At 36.4% G+C, this 20,286-nt stretch overlaps 1 protein-coding gene and 1 pseudogene across 1 annotated transcript; one reads left to right on the top strand and one right to left on the bottom strand.

The window, feature by feature from the left end:
* Positions 1 to 1,010: 1,010 nt before the first annotated feature.
* LOC102533074 (hyaluronidase-4-like) lies at positions 1,011 to 7,435 on the top strand. Its single transcript, XM_006202334.3, has 4 exons — positions 1,011 to 1,174; positions 1,888 to 2,839; positions 6,053 to 6,142; positions 6,907 to 7,435. The coding sequence occupies exons 2-4, from the start codon at positions 1,919 to 1,921 to the stop codon at positions 7,351 to 7,353; spliced, it is 1,458 nt and encodes a 485-aa protein (XP_006202396.1). The 5' UTR covers positions 1,011 to 1,174; positions 1,888 to 1,918; the 3' UTR covers positions 7,354 to 7,435.
* Positions 7,436 to 19,624: 12,189 nt separating this feature from the next.
* LOC102533315 (large ribosomal subunit protein eL29 pseudogene) lies at positions 19,625 to 20,286 on the bottom strand (annotated as a pseudogene).

Below are 20,286 nucleotides of genomic sequence, written 5' to 3'. Positions count from 1 at the left end.
GAAAATAAAATAAAATCTCCATAAGCATCATGGGTAAATAATAATATTTAAAAATTCAAACAATTCATAATGCATAATTTTGTTACTATAGTAGAAGCTTGTTATAAAATGCATACTGAGGACCAAGCTAACGCTAAAGTAATAAGTTTTCCATAGGCTAGTGAAAAAGATAGAGGGTGTAACTTTGTAACTTTTATATATATTTAGAAAACATGATTAAAATCTTTTAGAAAAGTAAGCTCGTAATTGGATTTTATTAAAGCACAATATTTTGGCTTTTTAGTACCTTTATCTCTAAAAAGTTTAATGTGACATGACATTTGACAGTTTTTTTCGTGTCACAGTTTATTAAGCATATACACCCACATACACCGTACATGCTGTCATGAGAAGAAGGCTGTTAAGAGTAATATTTATATATAATAGGTGCTTTTACATTTTCCCTGAATGCTAGACAATGACATAAAAGAAAGGTTTACTGTTAATTTTTTTTGGTGGAGGGTTACCCTAAGATCTGGTGGTTGAGGAAATAAAGGAAGGGGAGTCTTTCTGGTGACTTAGAGATTCATCTGGTACCATAATACAAAATCCTCATAAAGTCAATTGTATCAATAATACCCACTTTATTTAAAAGAGTATATTATCATTCACAGCTGTTGATAAAAATTCAGCCTACAGAGAGCATATGACTTACTCAAGATTCTTCATAAACTTGGGGTGCCATGTTGCAAGAGTTAAAATGAAATTTTGGTCTTTTCCTACATTTAATATATTAGATAAATTCAGCAAGAGCTACTACCCCCCAAAAAGTAATGTTTGACTCTTAAAAAGACACCGAGTTTAATTGCATCAGAGAAAAATTTGTGATTCCTTTATTTAAAAAGAATATTTACATGATGAAATAATTTTGATTCGTAACTTCAACCATCCTGCTTTCATGCTGAGATCTCATTGGCTGGAATGCACCATTAGACAGCCCTCGTCTAGGAAGATTCTTTGGCAGTTTTTGACTCAACTGACTATTTAGAAGGGACTTGGCCAAGGGAACTGACTGGTGAAAATATAGTCCAGTTTCTTCACGGGAAGACCAAGAAGCTAAACAACTTATAGGTTTTTAGGCTTATTTATATACCTGAGAAAAGATGAAAGCACCAAAATCCATAATCTACCATATGTAAGTGCCATTTCTGTCTGTTTTCTATTTTAACCTGTGCTATTTCCAAGGATAACTGCTGTCCTTTATAAACAAACCAACCAACAAATGAACAAACTTTTGAAGCCAGTGCACTTCAAACAGCAAGCAAGCAAGCTATTACTTAATATTGGTACCATTTGACATTTCTTTTTGTTCGATTTAATATTGGTTAAAATGCCAATATTTGTTAATTTTCAACAGGACCTGTTTTGGGTCACTTGTCTAATAATGGATTAGGAGCTATTTTTTTCCTAGCTCCCCTTAAAACCCAAGGTTTGTCAGTACAGGGTGGTTTAAGTCAATATAGTTGGAATTACAGGAAATTAAAACCAGAAGAGCTAGTAGGTAGGAGTTTGCATAGATGCAGGTTTTATTGACAGGATTTCTTCTCCCACTTTTCCAGTTTTTTTAAAAAAATTCATTTTTCTTTCCTGTTCAGATAAAAGTATAAGTTAAGCTTAAGTACCTTCATTAAATAAATCAATAAATCGATAAACCGAATTACCTCCTCCCACCCCAAAATAATAAATTAGGCCAAGATATCAATAAATCTCAGAAATCCTTTGTTGTACCACTTAACAGCTTAGACACTCCCATGAGTTTACTTGATCTGCTATCCACCGTGTACCCTAACACTGAAGGGACGTTTGACTGCATCATGTCTACTTGTTTTCCCTCTTCTTATTTTTAAGGAGTCGGCTGTAATGGTGAAGACTACAAGCCATGAGTAACCCGTGGGCGGCACAGTTCCCACTGCTGCTGCTCTCCACGGTGTTCACTCATTCGGCCCTCAAGCCAGCAATGCCTCCGGTGATCAAGAGACAACCTTTCAACATTTTCTGGGCTGCCCCAACAATGCAGTGTCAGCACTTCTTCCGTGTGGATCTGAACCTTCACGTATTTAATATTATATCCAACCCTTTGGAGACTCAGAGTGGATCAACAATTGCCATTCTTTACCCCAATGAATTAGGGTACTATCCTTATTTCTCTCGAGATGGGAAACCCTTTAATGGAGGGATACCACAGAATATGAGCCTTTCCAAACACCTACGGAAGACCGCTGATGACATTGCCAAGGCTGTCCCTTGGTGGAGGTCTGAAGGTCTCGTTGTCCTTGACTGGGAAAGCTGGAAGCCGCAATGGGACAGAAACTGGGGCGACAGAACAATATATAAAAACTACTCCTTAGCCTTTACTAGAAGCCACCATCCTGACTGGTCAGCAATGAAAGTAAGAACAGTTGCCCAAGAGGAATTTGAAAATGCTGGGAGGAGTATTATGAATGCTACCCTCACACTGGCTTTAGAAATGAGACCAAAATGTTTATGGGGCTTTTATCTCTATCCAGACTGCTACAATTATGATTATAGGATAAATCCACAGACCTACACAGGTAAATGCCCGAGTGATGAAATTTTCCGCAATGACCAACTCCAGTGGCTATGGGGAAAAAGCACAGCTCTTTATACTTCAATATATTTGGATAAAATATTGAAGTCAAGTTTAAATGCTTTGAAATTTGTTCATTATCGAATTAGAGAAGCCATGAGAATTGCTGACATGGCTAGACATGACTATGTTTTGCCAGTTTTTATTTTTTCCAGACCATTTTATTTGCATAGTATTGAAGCTCTGTCACAGGTAAGAAAAAAATACAGTCACACATTAAAAAATGGAAATTTAGCTGAATGATTCTGTAAAGTTTAGGAAAAAAATGTTTTAGGAAGCTATTTTCTCTTAACAATAGAACATTATTCTATTATTAAAGCTATATCTTTCTTCAAATGTCAAGCCAATTCTGAAAGTGTGACAATTCAATGTTTACTTAGAGTTTTTAGATGATGATTCCTACCAGTTTAGCATTTACAGGGGTTCCCTGCAACTTAAGTTGTTAAGCTTAAGTTAAATCATGTAACAGATAGATTGATTTTAACCAGGGGGAAATTTCAGAATCAGCTTTTTAATATGAAAGAGTAGCAGCAAATTACTAAATCAAAAATGTGTAAAATAGAGCTTGGGTAAATTATTAACCAATGATATTTTCAATATATTGCACTTTTGCTTTGGTTGATTAGATTAATTGAAAAATAGCATAGATTCTGTTAATTTTATCTCTAAGAGTCCACAGTGTGATCTAGTGGTGAGTGTCAAGGCATTAAAAGTGATCTGTATAAATAGGTAGGTTATTACCCTTAGACTTAACACAAGTTGGGAAGCACAAAGATGTGGGAATGAGCTTGTTTGGAAGTTAATGAATTTATAGACACTTAGAAGTGTTCAAACTTAAGCTAGATTGTCATTTAGACAGGACCTTGTTGTAGGGATTCACTCATTGAATGGGTGGCTGGGTGAGAAAGCCCTTTGATCTCCCTCCATACCTGTGAACTCACAATCCTGTTATTACAGTACCCAACACAGAAGAAAGGCCATTGGATGGATAACATACAGTTCATCTTCTTAGATCACATGTGTTTGAGATAAAGACATTTAAGCTCCGTATCAATTCTTCCTCAAAAATTTTAGAATAAAATCTATTGACCCAAACACTGATTGATTAGACCTGACATTTCTATGATTGCAGGATTACTCTGTATTATTCAAAATGGAATGTTCATTCAAGAAATTTAGGAGGAAAAGAATCATAGCACTATGACAAAAAGTTGGAGGATCCCAGAGATATCTAATCCACCACTCATCCAAACATTTCTTACCTGAGCTCTGCTTTAGCATCTTTTGATGGGGGTCTCCCTATTGCAGAAGGAAAACTGCCTTTTGGGAACAATCTTAATTTCTAGAAAGTTATTGAGTGTGTTGAGTCTACTCTGCTTCTGGATAACATCATACCACTACTAGTTCTAATTCTAATTTACAGTGCAACATAGAATAAATCAAATCCTTCTTTCGAAAGTTAGTTCTCCAGGTATTTAAAGATGTTAGTCAGTCATACCTACAAAGTCTTCTTGATAAGTTATTCCTCACGAAACAGATCTCTCAAACCATGTCACTTTCTCAAATCCTTTTGGGAAAAAGACTATTTATTTATATTTATTCATTTAAAAATTTTTCATTGAGTGCCTACCATGTGTCAGATACAATATGCTATTAGTAATAATAAGAGTAGAAAATAACACTAATCCATGTAGTCAGATAGTTTGTCTTGATAGAAAGTGAAAGAATGAGATAAACCATATTTTAATGTTGTAACCGTCCCTTTTTTTGTACTATTTGATTTTCAAAGTAAATTATGGGCTAAGTATTGCCTCTGAGCTCTACTTCAGAAAATGAAAACTATAGAATTACCTGAGTAATAATATAATGAAGTGTTTTAATACTATCCTGTTGCCCTGCATGTTTCACAGATCAACAGATATCATGGATCTTTCTCACTTACTGTCTAAACATTACATTATCATACCATTTATTATGTTATTCGTATTATAATTATGAAATCACTTAAAACCAACTCTGCTGGATATTTTCTTTCAGAAATGCCTCAATTTAAACAAGAGACTTGATTTTCATTTAAGGTATGCAATACTAATTAGTATATTGGAAAAGTGATTTTCTTTCCCATTTTATTACTTAGACAAGTTGTGAAACACAAGTGCTGGTGTTACTGGAGATGTCATTTAATGCAGGGGAGCTTTGCTGAGCATGGCCATTTTCTTATCCGGGCCTTTGAACACGTTGCCTTTGCACTGGATCCCTGATTCTCCACATCTTGCAGGGAAGGAAAGAATGTAGACTATCCATCAATCTTTCCCTCTGTCTTTCATCTCTCCTTATTTCCTGCTTCTCTGCTCTTGGTCTATAATCATGAACATAACCTCTTCCATTTCTCATCTTGATGAACTATAATCTACTTACTTTCCCAACTTGAGAGTCAGTTGGATGCCTCCCTTCCCTTGGATTAAGATGGATAACTAACACTTATCCATCTTAATTTCCAAATGACTCTACAATCCATCCCCTCTGCTTTGTAAGAACTCACCTTGCCTTTGTTGAGGCCCTCATCATTTCTCACTGAACAGTTTCTGTCATCTCCTAAGTGGGGTCTCTGCCTGCCATCTTGACTTCCCCCTTCAATATGTTTTTTTCTGGGACAGCCAAAAATTCCTATCAAAGTTACAAATGTGTGGCTTTCCAGTACTAAAACTTCTTTTGTACTTAAGTCCTAATACTTTAAAATAGCATAATAAAATAAAATAGCATAGCAGACTCTTATTTTTGGATCCCACATACACACAAGGATTGAGATGCTTTTATTTCTCCCCCAGTCCTCTGTGCTTTTTACCATAAGAGTTACTGGCACTTCTTGGATGGACCATGCTTTTTCCTACACATGAGCCTCTGCCATTTCTCTTCCCACTGGATACCAAACTCTGTTCTCATTAGTCTGTTTTATCAATTTATACTCATTTTCAAAGACCCATCTGAAATTCCTCTTCTTGAAGGAAGCCTTCCCGGACTCTTCTATGCAGCACTAAGCACTTCCTCTAATCTTACGTATGTCTTGTAGGTGCTAATGTAGAATTTAACTTATTGCACTGTAATTATACACGTCTGTCTCAATCATCACACTAAAGCAGCCCACCAAGGACAAGAACTGGAATCTGTTTCATTTTCTTATTCTCTGTGTCTAGGATATTGCCTGGAACATCATAAATATTTATCATGTAAGTATCTCAGGCAGAATAACCTTTTCCAGTTCTGCTCTATAGTCCTTTGTTTTAGAAACAAACATATTGATCTCAACGTGTTCTTTACCACAGCTGATGGGCTGAGATTATTACTGAATTGTCAATGACTGAATATGGTTTGGCAGAAACTACTTGTGTTCCCTCTCTTTTCTAGGAGGACTTAGTACATACAATTGGTGAAAGCGTCGCACTGGGGGCAGCAGGAGTAATACTGTGGGGAGGCTATGAATACTCTGATTCAAAGGTAAGCCATGATTTCTCCATCTCAAGCATATTCTAAATACTGGGTTTTGTTTTAACTTTTCATGCCGGAGAGAAATGGTTGTTGATTTTCTGTTCACTTGACTTTAACAAAGCTCAGAGACTACAGGGACTAACATCGTTCGAGCACCTGCTCTGTAATAGCCACTGTGGTTGGTAGCAGTGTAGAAAAGAGCGCAGGTTTTCCAATCAGACAACCTTGAGAATTCACATTTTTACATTCTAGGGGTGTAATCTTGAGCAAGTTAATTAACCTCCCTGAGTCTCTGTTTCTCCATCTCAAAGAACAGTACTGAAATAAAATCTACTCTGCAAGAATTTTGGTAGATTAAATGATATAATATATGTGACAAAGAAAAAAGGACTAAATTTAAAAAATAAATAGCCTTTCATTCACACGAAGGAGGATGGATTCCCCGAAAATGATTCATTTTCTGATTATCAATAACAGAAATGCTCCTTGGAGGGAAAAAATATGTATCTAAACTTTTATTAACAATCTACTCTTGATAGTAAGGCACACATCCCATATTAATGGTTTTCTTTCTAAAGTGTTACTATAAATACCTCTTTAAGGAGCGTCTCTAAGAACTCATCACGTATATGCCTTTATAAGGGCTTAGTCTCTCATTCGAATGATTAATCCACTGAAATGCTCTTTCTCCTCAGCCTTACCAAAAACAAAACGTCAGGATAGTGGAATCACATTATGAGAGTGATCTAAATAGATCTCTGTTTTTCCTACAGGAGACCTGCTTGTTGGTGAAGAAGTTTATCCAAGGGCCATTGGGCCATTATGCTGTTAACGTGACCATGGCAGCCAAACTCTGCAGTCGAAGCCTCTGTAACAACAATGGGAGATGCGTTCGAAAAAGACCCGAATCTGCCTCCTATCTGCACATGCCTGAAAGTAGCAGTAAGAAATACGTCCTAAATAAGAGCTTGCGATTCACCGTGTCTCCAGGCAATAAACTGAGGACAATAAAGGACATGAAGGGTGGGTTTGTGTGTCACTGCTATGAGAGCTGGCATGGAGAGTCTTGCCGGGAACACTCTCCACAGTTTTTGAGAGGGAAGAATAGGGCGCCTGTGGCTAAGTTTAATTTATCAGTTTTTCTCAGTATGACTTTATCTGTGACTCTGTTGAATTATTTTACCCCCTACTACAATGTCAATTTTTCCTTGAAATACTGAAGAGCAGAAAATGTTGTTTTTCCTCTTATACTTCAATCTACTGCTATAATATTGGTTGACATTAAAGTTTAAAAAAAAAGGGCACTTGGCTCCATTCGTTGATAGAGCAATTATGTATTGGGTGCTTACCTCATGCTAGGCACTAAGGGTAAGGATGTGAACGTAGCAGTCTCTGTCCTTGGAGAACTTAAATTCTTGTGGGAAAACAAACAATTAAAAGCAGACAAACACATATATATCAAATGATGCTAAGTGCTGTGGAGAATAATAAAGCAGACTGAAGGGATGAGAGAGCCCTGGAAATAGTACCGAGGGTCGTCAGATATGGCTCCCTAATGAGATGCTCTGAAGGCAGGAGGAGCAGGTCACAATTACGTCTGAGAAGAGCATTCTTGGATTAGGGAAGAGCAAATGCAAAAGCCTGTAACTGAGAGCAGGTTTGAAGGATTTCAGGACCTCAAGAAGCCCAGTGTGGCTGACGCAGGAGGATGAGTGAGGGAAGTGGGGAGCCAGGTCATTAATTAGCTCTATTTGAACTAAGAGTCCGATTAAAGGTAACTTTAAAAAAAATAATTTAAGAGAAATTTCCAGAGGAAAGTGGGTCAAATAAGACTTATCTATATTTTACTATTTTTAAAAATAAATACACACAAATTAGATAACAAGAGCATCTATTATGATTAGGCGTTGCTACAGCGGTCTTGAGACTCCATCTGTTAATAGGAAATTGGGAAATTTATAAGAGTCATGTGGGACATGGGTCACAAAATAACACTGGAGCCAAAGAAGGCAACCATTGTGTTACAGCTGTTACCACTCCAGGGATTGGAAGTTCCTAAATGATAAAAGTGACCCCAGAATACAGAGTCATGGGGTGAGAGGAAATTTATACTGAATGCTGTATATTACCGATTTTTATCCAAAGTGTCACTCGGGCTCTTGGAAATTCCCTTGGCCATTGTCAATATCAGAAGGTTAAGTCCGTTTAGACTCCCATAAGATGGCATTTATATAGGAACTTCTTTGATGTGACATTTGCTGGCTTACTACAGTATACTATATCTAAGCAATTGATTTCCTTTTAGCTCTTAATGCATGGCAAGTCATTTGAAAAATTCGTAGGGCCCCTTGATCTGATCATTTTCTTTCGTAAAGCCTCAAAAGAGATTCTAGGATCTCAAATGCCGTTTCCCTTCTTAGGTCAGGGAAGCTATTTTCCTGACTGATACTGTCCAAATATTGCACTTTCATATGCACTTTATCCAGGCATATAGAACGCTGGTAGGTAGATCACACCCAGATTCAGACTTCAGTTCATTTCTTTGTCTTTCATTTATTCATTTTCAAGAGAAGTAAAAGTTAAAGAAGCAGTGAAATCTAGTGAGCTAAACTGGGGGCTGTTTGCTAAGATCCCCTATTTTTTTGGTATCTTGCTGCACCAAGGCTGTAATTACAGTAATTAGATTCTTGTGCCCAAGCAAGAACTGTTTTTACAACTGTTAAGGTTGTAAAATAAGCCATGACTATTGGAAAAGAATAGCTCCTTCTATCTTTACAGTGATAAGTTTTTTTAATGATTATTAGATGAGTTTTGATATGCGATGAATTCCAGTAAGGCAAATATTAATAAATATTGTCACCATTTTGAAGATTAAGATACGGAGAGAATGAGAGATATAGCTAATTTTACCCACCAATCAGGAAAACTAGAAAGGACAGAATACCCATCACTGCGCTCCACTATTTAAATCCACAGTATCTCCAAAATAGTCAAGGATTAAGGTAGATGGAAAAAAAAAAAAAAAGAGAGAGAGAGAGAAAACACATTGAAAATACACAGAAGAAAGTAGGAAACTCCCCAATCCTATTACCCACAAATAATCACTTAACTTTTTCCAAATAAAAAATGTTAAATTTTATTTCACTTAAAGTTAATAGCAACCAAAAGAATAGATTCTTACTAACAGATTCTTCCATTTTTTTTTGTTTGTTAAAAAAAATCTATTTGAGTTAAAAACAGATTATGGAAAACATTAAATTTTTGTTATTTATTTTGACTTGCTTAAGTTTGGGTTTCCAGACCATTGTGCTCAGTCAACTGTCTCACAAAAGTAAGAAGTCATCAATTACGTCTAATCCAAGGACAAACATATACATCTCTATTTTTCTTACATAAAAGATCAAAATTTAAACTCCATTCCCATGCTTATGATAATTTTCTAGAGACATTAATAAAAGATACAAATGTAAGCAAAGTAGCTTATAAATTCTACAAACCACTTCAGTAAAGGAAACATACTTTCTAAAATGATTCGTAGTATCTGTTAGAAATGGTAAAAATGACCATCTCGTTCCTGAATTATCTGAATTTTGTCTGTTGTTTGGGCAGCATTGTTTCTTACCTCCCATTAATTGTCAAAAAATATCACAGTACCCTTTATGTGGACACAAACATTTGATCAGATACTTGGTTTTTCCCAGTCTTGTAACTGTTCCTCACCACGCATTTTTAAATCAGAGGGGATATATGTCTTCATCTCAGAAGCAGTATGTCATAACCATAGTTTCTGGGCTTCGGTAAATTCACATCATTGTGTTTATTTGTTTATTGGAGATATTCTTTACAAAGCTGTCTAGCTCGCTCTTCTAATTTAGACTCTCGTCTTCAGCTGAGGGTAATTTCCTTTCACTATTTTTCAAATGGTTCCCTTTCTTTCACTCTCCCTGTTGATTTAAGAAACTACTGTTAGATGGACCGTAGTTCTTCTAGAGCTATACTCGGTGTTGCATTTCTTGTCTGTGTTCTAAGCCTCTGTCTTTTTTGCTTTGTATTATAGATTTGTCCAGTTTTTTTTTTCTAGAATACTGGTTTAGTCTTCACCATACCCTGACACTCGTATTTTTAATTCCAAAGAGTTCCTTTCTTGTGTGTGTAATGTGATCTTTGGCCATCCATTGGTATTTCTGAAGGACCAGAGTGATTGAGAACTGTCATAGGGATCCCCCCAACTCCCACCAACCTCCTGCATTTGTTTGGGTATATTTAGTCAACAGGACTCTTAGGTTGAATGGGAGAACGGGTTGTAGACTGTGAAGGGGGCTGAGGCATGTTGGCAAGATTCCATCTGGAGCATGTGAAAACAGGCAGGTTGGTGGGAACCCTGACAAACATCCAAGTAAGGAGAAGATTATCATTGAAGAGAAGTGCAAGTCCCTCAAGGGCTCAGCAGCCTTTCCTTTTTCATCCCCTCTCTGCCTGCTGGGGAGTCCCAGCTGTATCCAGTTTAGCTCTGCTTTTGTATTTGGTCCCACAGCCAAACTCTGAACGCTACCTGGGAAAGTTTTTCTGTAAATGACCTGGGGTCAAATGTTTCTCTTACCCTCCATTCTGCATACTCTGGGAAGGTGAATGGTCTGACTGGTTCTGTCACAGTGAGTAGCAATATTTTTATTAATTGCTATGGTAATGGTCCTCCATGCTCTTGTGAGTTTTGGATCTGTTGTCTCTGAGCTTAAGGTTTCTCTCTCCAATGGAAGGGATGGTTCATACCTTCAAAGTAAATTTCTACTATTTAAAATTTTCTAATTCAAATCTATCTGGTTTTGGTCTTTGAGTCATGTCACTCTTCTTGTTTTCAGCTTTACATTGTACTTTTTCTAAGGACATGTACTGCAGATGACACAGTAAATGCATGTTCTCAGTTCATCATCTTGAACCATTGGTTCTAGTAAATTAAAGTATCTACTCAGGATGACAGCTAACACCCTAACAGTTAATTATTACATTATCATCAAGGGTAGCACCCTAGGAAATCTTTTAAATGTACCATCATTTTTACCTCTCTATTTTCCGGCTGAAGTCTCAATCAAAGTTTTCTTTCTTTCTTCTCAAGTCAGTGAATTTAAATTGGGTATTTTCAGAAAGCAATGGTCACTTACACCAATGTGCTTTTAAGAGAGTCTGACTTCGGTTATAAACATTAACTTACATACATCTCAGCAATATTCTCCTAGGGCAGTCTACCCAAGCAATAGAAATAAAAGCAAAAATAAACAAATGGAACCTAATTAAACTTACAAGCTTTTGCAAAGCAAAGGAAACCATAAGCAAAACAAAAAGGCAACCTTACAGAATGGGAGAAAATATTTGCAAAAGATGAAACTGACAAAGGCTTGATCTCCAGAATGTATAAACAGCTCATATGACTTAATAAGAAAAATAAAACAACCCAATCCAAAAATGGGCAAAAGACCTAAACAAGCAATTCTCCATTGAAGACATATGAATGATCAATAGGCACATAAAAAATGCTAAACATCACTAATTATCAGAGAAATGTAAATCAAAACTATAATGAAGTATCACCTCACACCACTCAGAATGGCCATCATTCAAAAATCTACAAATGATAAATGCTGGAGAAGGTGTGGAGAAAAGGGAACCCTCCTACACTGTTGGTGGGAATGCAGTTTGGTGCAGCCACTGTGGAAAACAGTATGGAGATTCCTCAAAAGACTGAAAATAGACTTACTATATGACCCAGCAATCCCATTGCTGGGCATATATCCAGAAGGAACCCTAATTCAAAAAGACACCTGCACTCCAGTGTTCACAGCAGCACTATTTACAATAGCCAAGACATGGAAACAACCTAAATGTCCATCGAAAGATGACTGGATAAAGAAGATGTGGTATATTTATACAATGGAATACTATTCAGCCATAAAAATGACAACATAATGCCATTTGCAGCAACATGGATGTCTCTGGAAAATATCATTCTAAGTGATGTAAGCCAGAAAGAGAAAGAAAAATGCCCTACCATATCACTCATATGTGGAATCTAAAAAGAAAGAAGACAAATGAACTTAAACATAAAACAGAAACAGAATCACAGACATAGAATACAATCTTTTGGTTGCCAAGGGAAAGAGGGGTGGGAAGGGACAGACTGGGAGTTTGAGATTTGTAGATATTGACAAGTGTATATAGAATAGATTAACAAGTAAATACTGTATAGCACAGGGAAATATATTCAAGATGTTGTAGTAGCTCACAGTGAAAAAGAATAGGAAAATAAATGTATGTGTATTCATGTATGACTGAAAAATTGTGCTGTATACCAGAAGTTGACACAACATTGTAAACTGACTATAACTCAAAAAAAACCAAAAAAAAACCAGAGAGATGTAATGCCAGTCTCCAGTTGAACTTGGAGGACTGAGTCACCTCTGTAATAACATGTTTCTCTGAACAGCCACAGGGAATCCTCTTGCTGCTAAACCTCTGCTTTGTATCAGGTGACTAAAGGACCGGCAGCAAACAAAAGCAAAGGTAAAATATACTTTTTATTTTGTTTGAACAATTTTAAGGACTGTTTTCAGAAATGAGCTTTTGCAGGGAAGGGAGAGGAAAACTAATTTTGTTTCATTTCTTGAGGTATCCCAATTTCTTTTCTGGCCTAACTTACTTTATTTACTTTTCAAATGCAGTACCTTTCAAAACGTGAGCTTGCTTTTATGAGCTTCCTTTTAGGATGCTAACATCCTAAAAAAATACATTTGTCGCTGACAGATAGAACTTAAATTCCAGTTTATTTTTTATGTATTATAAATTTGTATTGGAGAACGATTCTCATGTTAATAACTATTCAAGACTTGTTTCATTTCTCTTCTCTACGTGCAATTTCTCTGAAAAGTAGCTTTTTGCAGTATGTTGGGTTATCATAACCTAATACTTAACTTACAGTGGTATCAAAATGTATTTCCTGAAGCAGGTTAGTAAACTAACTGTGGATAAGCCAGAGAACACGTGGCTTTATGAGAGAGGCACAATTCTAATTTTTTTTAATAATTGATAGCTATGAAGAATCCCTCAAGCAAACTTGATACATCTAAATGTTTTTCTTTAGAATGTAAGTGCATTTCTTTATGTAATAAAAATTGTATTTTTGTACAGTCTTTAATAAAGTCTATTTTAAAAGATATGTTCTGTAGTTACCATTCCTATTATATTGGGCAGTATTAGAGGAATGTTATTTGGAACAAGCATTGCACTTTTAGGAAGTATATGACATTGAAGATAGTTCAGAGGATGCTTATTTTTTTGGTCATAAGCATAGGTTTTAAACTTTCTTTCCAAATACTAATAAAGAGACTGAGTATTTAGAGATGAAAGTCAACAGCCACTTCAAATAAGAAAATCAATCATCAGGAAGAGGATATAAACATACATAAACATACAGATAGATAGACTTAGATTTTCCAGGAAAGAAAGAATAAGTACCAAAACAATATGAGAAAGATAAATCTTAAATTATTTAATCCATTGGAGAGAGGAAATCTTAAAGTCGAGAAATTTCCTAATGATGGAGAACAAAAGCTGTCTACTTCAGTGGCTAAATACATCAAATGTAAAGTGAAAAATTCGAAAAATCCTGAAAAATTTTGAAAAATGACTTGAATAGGATAGCTTAGGACATGAAAATGAATATCTTTAACTTCTTCATTTCCTGAGGAACTAACTCTAACTTAGAACCATTGTTAACTGAGGTACTTAGCTTACTGATAAATACTGACATTGTAGAAATACCCGAGAGAGTTTAGTCACGTGATTTATTTCAGCCTTGTCTGTAAATTAGAATTCAGTTTGATGACAGAAAGAGGGTCTCTCATTGAAGTATTCATAGATTCTTAATGTTTAAGTGGAGTCAGGAGCAAAGATTTGAAAAGGTATTAAATGGAGAAAGTTAAGAAAACTTAAAAAAATAACAAGTTATAAAAAATTTATATGCAGAGATTCAGGGTTCATATTCTTTGTTTTTGAGAATCATGATATATAGCTTATTTTCTTAGTAATAAACCTGATTTTTCCTTGGGGAAAACCTTTAGCTAATTTAGTAATTGAAGTTATATTTATATCATCTATAATTACTTGCTTGTTGAAACTTAGTCTCCTTAATTTAGCACATTCCTTGAATTTTTCTACATATAGTAGAATTGCACATGCTGTGAATTTCTAACAGGAGCAATCTCCAGTTATCTATTTCACAGAATGAAGCTTTTCACCTAAGCGTTGGTCCAGTGTTCACAATAGATCCAGATGAATGAATCCCATGTTCCCTCTTATCAAGCATGTTTGATAAAAAATTAAATCCCACTCTTCAAGGAACACTCTTTCTTAGACATACTATATTGGGCAGTTCAAGAATTGACTATTATCCTCAGTTGGAACTGCTCTCCCTTTGTCATAGGTATTCCAGAATAACCTTACTGCATCCTTAGTCCAGCCCAGAACTGTGACTGGAACACTTCCGAATTTCCTTATTGTATTAGGAGATTCTCTCAAGGTTGCATTTGGAAACCAAAATTTATTTCAAAATATTTCCAAGCTATATGGCTTGTGTAATCAGAATGCAATTAATGGTCTTGGGCAAATAAACTTATTTTTTAGGGAAAACTAAAAATTCATTGTATGAGAAAGCATTTACTTCACATTTGTGGTTGGTGTATGTTACTATAATTAATGCAGAAACTCAGCTTTCTTTACTAATATCCAAGTGCAACACACTTCTCGTATCATGTGAATGGGCAACCAAAGTAGAGAACAAGTTCTATAATGATCTTTTTCAAATGCATTCAGATTAATGACTACTATATTTGGTGTCTCAACAGCTTACTATAATTTGTTTAAGAAACAAAGCATAATTCCTTGGTCACACTATAATACATACTATTTGTTATTGAAACCTGGTGGAGATCAGGCTGACAGGCACATTCAATTGCAACACTAAGAACTTTCATCATTCATCCAGCAGGTGTACCTGAAGAAGAAGCCTAGTGCTTTAGAAGGAGATATGAGATATCTAGAGAGCTAATCATAAAAGATCCAAACCTAAAACGTGAAAAAAAAAATACAAACATAATTTCACCAGCTCCTGCTTTCTTCATGTGCCACAGTCTTTTCAGATTGCTCAATTGCAATGGGTTGGACAGTTTATAGCTAAGTTTACTGCAGGTTGACAGGGATATTTCAGGTAGGGAACATTAGTTGCCGTGCTAAAGGGTGCTGCAAACTCAGGCATGAATCCACGGAGTACCAGGAAGTGAGGCTATAGTGCTGAGCAGAGTCAGTCAGCAGAGTGCTGAGAGAGCGGTCCAGGTCAGAGGGATTGCCATGCTGGTTAGAAAATCTCTCCTGGGTGAAACCATCATCAGAGGGCTATCAAGTTGCCGAGGGGTGTGGAGGAAGGAGGAGTGGGCAAAATTCCATCTCGTCTTCACAGATTTAAACATTAGGATTTAAGTTCACAGGTACAATTTTCGAAAGCTGAGACTTCAGCTCATAGAGAAGAGACATCAGTGCTATATTTGGATATATAAAATGCTATCATTATTTATCATCATACTTTTGTCACCCCTTAAAATGATAGTATTGTGATATGCTGTAAAGGCAAATTAAAACAAGACAAATAAAAATTGAATAGGTGGAGACAGTGAAACTTTCTCTAGTGTGCTGATGATGGTAACTGGCCCTGGAATCTGAGAGTGTAACTTCTGCTCCATTCTGGCTTCTGTTATATTGCACTGAGATTTCCTTATTTTGTGTTGTAAACACACCAGGATAGTTGCACAAGATTCAAAGAAAGAAATACCATTTGAGAAAGAATTTATAATAGGGAAGTGTGAGGAAGAATCAAACTAAAAACAATGTCATAAACATTGAAGAACTTTAAATAAAAGGTCAGAAGTTAATTTGAGTACAAAAAGAGTACAATTGGATAAAATACAGAATTGAAGGGTCTAAAAAATATAAGAAAAAATGATCTGAAGTTGAATAGGTAAAGTCTAGCTTCCTGAGTTGTTTAACATTGGTTGAATAAATCACCAAAATTAACACATGGTCAAGGAAATAAAAACGAACGACCAAAGCATCTTTTTCATATCGAGTCCCTCTAGATACTTTTATTGTTGTAACTATAGAGTTTTGCACTGTTTACGATCAGAGAAGGCCTATTACTCTACAGCATGTTTTCCCACATATAATAAATAATGTAGTGATATTGTGCGCCGACTTCTGTGGTGCATAATAACACTAATCAATTTCTTCAAGCCTATCTTCTGTGTTCCTAGTGAACATCTAATAAACCATCAACCACTGCTAGTTCTCTTCACTGTAGATAACGACACAACCTACAATTAGCCCTTAATGCCCATGTGTCAGAATAGAGCGGTAAAACTCTGGCTGATGGCGTCTACGGTAAAACTCTGGCTGATGGCGTCTACTTCAACTACAAAAAAAAGGGCCTCTCTTATTTCCTGAAAAGGGCTTTTTCTTGCCAGATTGCAGAAAAGCATACCATTTTCCCAAGTAACTTTATATAAAATGATCTTTGTAATAAAATCCAACTCAAAGGTTATCTTTTTAAGGAAGCTGTGCCTGATTCCTTATAGTCAGAACCAGTGTGCATCTTCTTTCTTGTTTCGTTAAGAACTTTATTAGTTTTTTTAAATTTTTATATTTTAAAATAGCTGTTACACCAACATAGTACAAAAACCCGAACAGAAGTTACGTCTTCCCAAAATCTCAAGCCACCCCTGCCTACTTCTCTCCTTTAGCCACAAGTAATTCTTCCTGGAGGCAAGAAATGTAATCAATTATTGATTATTCTTCCAGAGATATTCCTTAGTACACAAATCACATATTTACACATATATTTTACATATATACACACATATATACACATATATATCCCTTTCTCAGAAAAATAATGGCAGGGTCCTATACATATCTAGCTTTAAAAATATTTTAAGTATATGTGTGTGTGTGTGTGTGTGTATGTATGTGTATATATATATATATATATACCAAATATGTATCTTAAAAAAGTTATCTGGTGAATATCCATCTCAATATGGAGAGACAATCTCATCCTTTGTTACAGCTGCATAGCATTCCACTGTGTGGAAAGCCATAGTTTATTTCACCAGTCCCTTAATGATGGACATTTGTTTCCAACTTGGAAAGGCAACAGAATAATGAATAACATAAAAGCAGGATTTCTAAGTAAAAGGTTTTGTGTGTTTGTAATTCAGAGAGAAATTTCCAGTTTTCTGTTTCAACTGGGAATGCACCATCATTCTTTAGTCCTTTTTCATTACAAACAGTTTAGGGTCAGTGCTTGCACATTTCACCTTGCTCAAATTTCCTGCCTTGCTAAAATATGTATGCTTGTACAGAGAAATGGGTGCCATTAACAAAGCCAGGCCAACCCTCGTTTCCAAGCCATTCCTGTCAGGACAGAGGCAGGAACTGAAATTAAGTCACGTTAACCTAAAGTAAAACCGTGTGAGCTGGTCACAACCTTTGTCCTCTTACGTGCCTGCCCGTTCACTCCAGTCCGTACCCTGACTGACATTCAGGTGTGCTATCTGGAGACCACAGATCAAACTCTCCTATTTTAATACCACTGCAGTCCTTTGGCCTGAGGTCACCCCCCGCTCCCCATTCCTAGTTCCCATCTGCTTACCCTGCCTCATATCCCAGCTCTTCTGGTCAATGGCTTGGGTCATATTTTGGGGGAAGGAGGTGTTTTAAGTTATATTCTTGACAATGGACATTGAAAAAAAAAAAAACCTTAGTAACGTTTGCAAGACCACTAGATTGCTTTGCAGTTCAAAAACTTCAAGCAGAAAGCTGAAGATTTAAATCAACCTAATGTTATTTTAAGGAGCTTAGTTAAAAACAGTTTGACAGTGGGAACATTTTATTCAAAATGTGATCCTAAGACTTTGTGTGCTTTTCCAAGAAAGCTGTTGATCTTGGCTGCAAGAAATTTCAAGTCCTAAAGGAGAAGTAGTACTTTTTGACAAAGACTAAGTATATAGTCTTCTCTAAAAACAATGATATCCTCTTTCAGGTTGTAAAATGCTCCTGATACATAAAAAAAGTGGCCTTTCACCCTGAAGAGTGAGTGAATTTCCCATTTGCACAAGTGACACTGAAATAGTCATTTTTATATATTGACAAAACTTAAGCTCATTTTTAGGAAGACTGGAAAGGAAGCAGTTTTGTACAATCAAGATAGTCCAGCAGTTCTCAAATTTATTCAGATGGAGGGACATTCATGTTCTTTGCTTATGACATGAAATGAAGTTATAATAAAATTCAGTACCTAATGATGAATCGTGGGACTTAAAGAGATATTACCATATAGTAGGTTATATGGTAAACCAATAGGCATCAAGTTTTTAAGAAAAATGTATGGGAAAAAGTTAATTGAGAAACTTCTATACACTAAAATACATTTTTTTTCTTCTGCTGGAATACTTAGGGCCACTTTTCACAATATTGATATTTCATGAGAAAAGAACTTAAGAACATCAGGATAAAACATTTATTAACAATCAGACTAAGGCAATAACATCCTCCAGAGAGAAAAAACGGAAATGTATTATTGGCTTTTTCTCTAATTAGCTTTTATGAGAAAGCAGGCTCTATCTTCCATTCTGATAAATATTTGTGCATATATCTTTATTATTGGCAACAACATTTATCACTTCTACTTTAAAGGTTTGGAAATAAAAAGTTGCATTTTAAAATTTCCAATAAAAATGGCATCATGACCTTCAGGATACCTTTTTAAACCCTTACAGATTTAGGGGCAGACACTTGGCATCTTAAAGATTTTGAAAACAGATCCCAATATCATGAAAAGGAGAAACAGAAGAGCTGTAGACTTAGAAAATTAATTCCTTCCACTAATACATTAATATTAAGAGATGAGTGTGTATGTTTTTAAAAGCCTTCCCAGAGTATTCTTTCTGAACTTAAAAATTAGTCTGAACCACAATGCTGTATAAAGAAAAAGCAACACTGAGTGTAAATGAGAACAGAAGTCTACAGTTGCAAGCAAAATTAAAACGAAACTAGCAAGATGAATTTATAGATTTATAATATTATTATTGTTCTGTGTTGGTGATTGTTAAAAATAGTGTGAAGTTCTAAATAACTGCATTGTGCTGCTCTCATCTTTGTCCTGAATTACAAGTGCTTCCTTACAGGCTTCCCGCTTCTTCTTTCTTGCCCTCTTTCCTTCTTGTGCATATTTCAACACAGCAGCCAGAGGAATCCAGTTAAACACAAGTCAGACCATGTCATTCTTCTCTCCAAACTCTAATTCCTTCCCATCTCACTTAGGTGAAAACCAGAGTCCTAACAAGACCTTACAAGACCCTCTCTCTTACCTCTCTGTCCCTTCTTTTTTTTTTTTTTTTCCTGCCTCAGGTTTATTTGTACAAACAGCACAGGTAGACATGAGCCCCATGCAGACAGCTGCCCAGGGGTCACACTAGTCCTTACATCCTGACATCAGTAGATGAAAGCCTCTACTCTGGAGCCTTTGTGGGGGCCTAGGTGCCTTTGGGAGACTGAGCTGGAGCTGGAGCCGGAGCCGGAGCTGGAGCCGGAGCCGGAGCTGTATCTGCAGCCTTGGTCTGAGCCTTGTCCTTGGCCTTTGGCCGACAGAGTCTGAGACCCTTGGCAATGCGGGCACGAGCACGTTTCCCGAGCTTGGGGTGAGCAATGTAGGCAAGTCGACTGAGCTTGCAGCTGCTGCCCTTTGGAATCTTGGGCTTGACCTCCTTGGGCTTTACGAGAGCCTTGATAGCCTCAGCACGTGCACTCATGGCCTTGGCATTGTTGGCCTGCATCTTCTTCAGGCCCTTCTTGTTGTGCTTCTTGGCAAAGCGCATGTTCCTCAGGAACTTGGGGTCTACCCTCTTAAGAGATTCGTATCGTTGTGATCGGGGTTTTTTGATGCCGTTTCTGTGCCATTTTCGGGACTGGTTGTGTGTGGTGTGGTTCTTCGACTTGGCCATGCCTGTACCGGAGCCGGGAGATCCCGAATCGTGTGGGACCGGAAGAGAAAGAGG

Source organism: Vicugna pacos, chromosome 7 (genome assembly GCF_048564905.1).
Source record: "Vicugna pacos chromosome 7, VicPac4, whole genome shotgun sequence".
NCBI classification, from domain to species: Eukaryota; Metazoa; Chordata; class Mammalia; order Artiodactyla; family Camelidae; genus Vicugna; species Vicugna pacos.
This window is presented reverse-complemented; position numbering and strand designations above follow the sequence as displayed.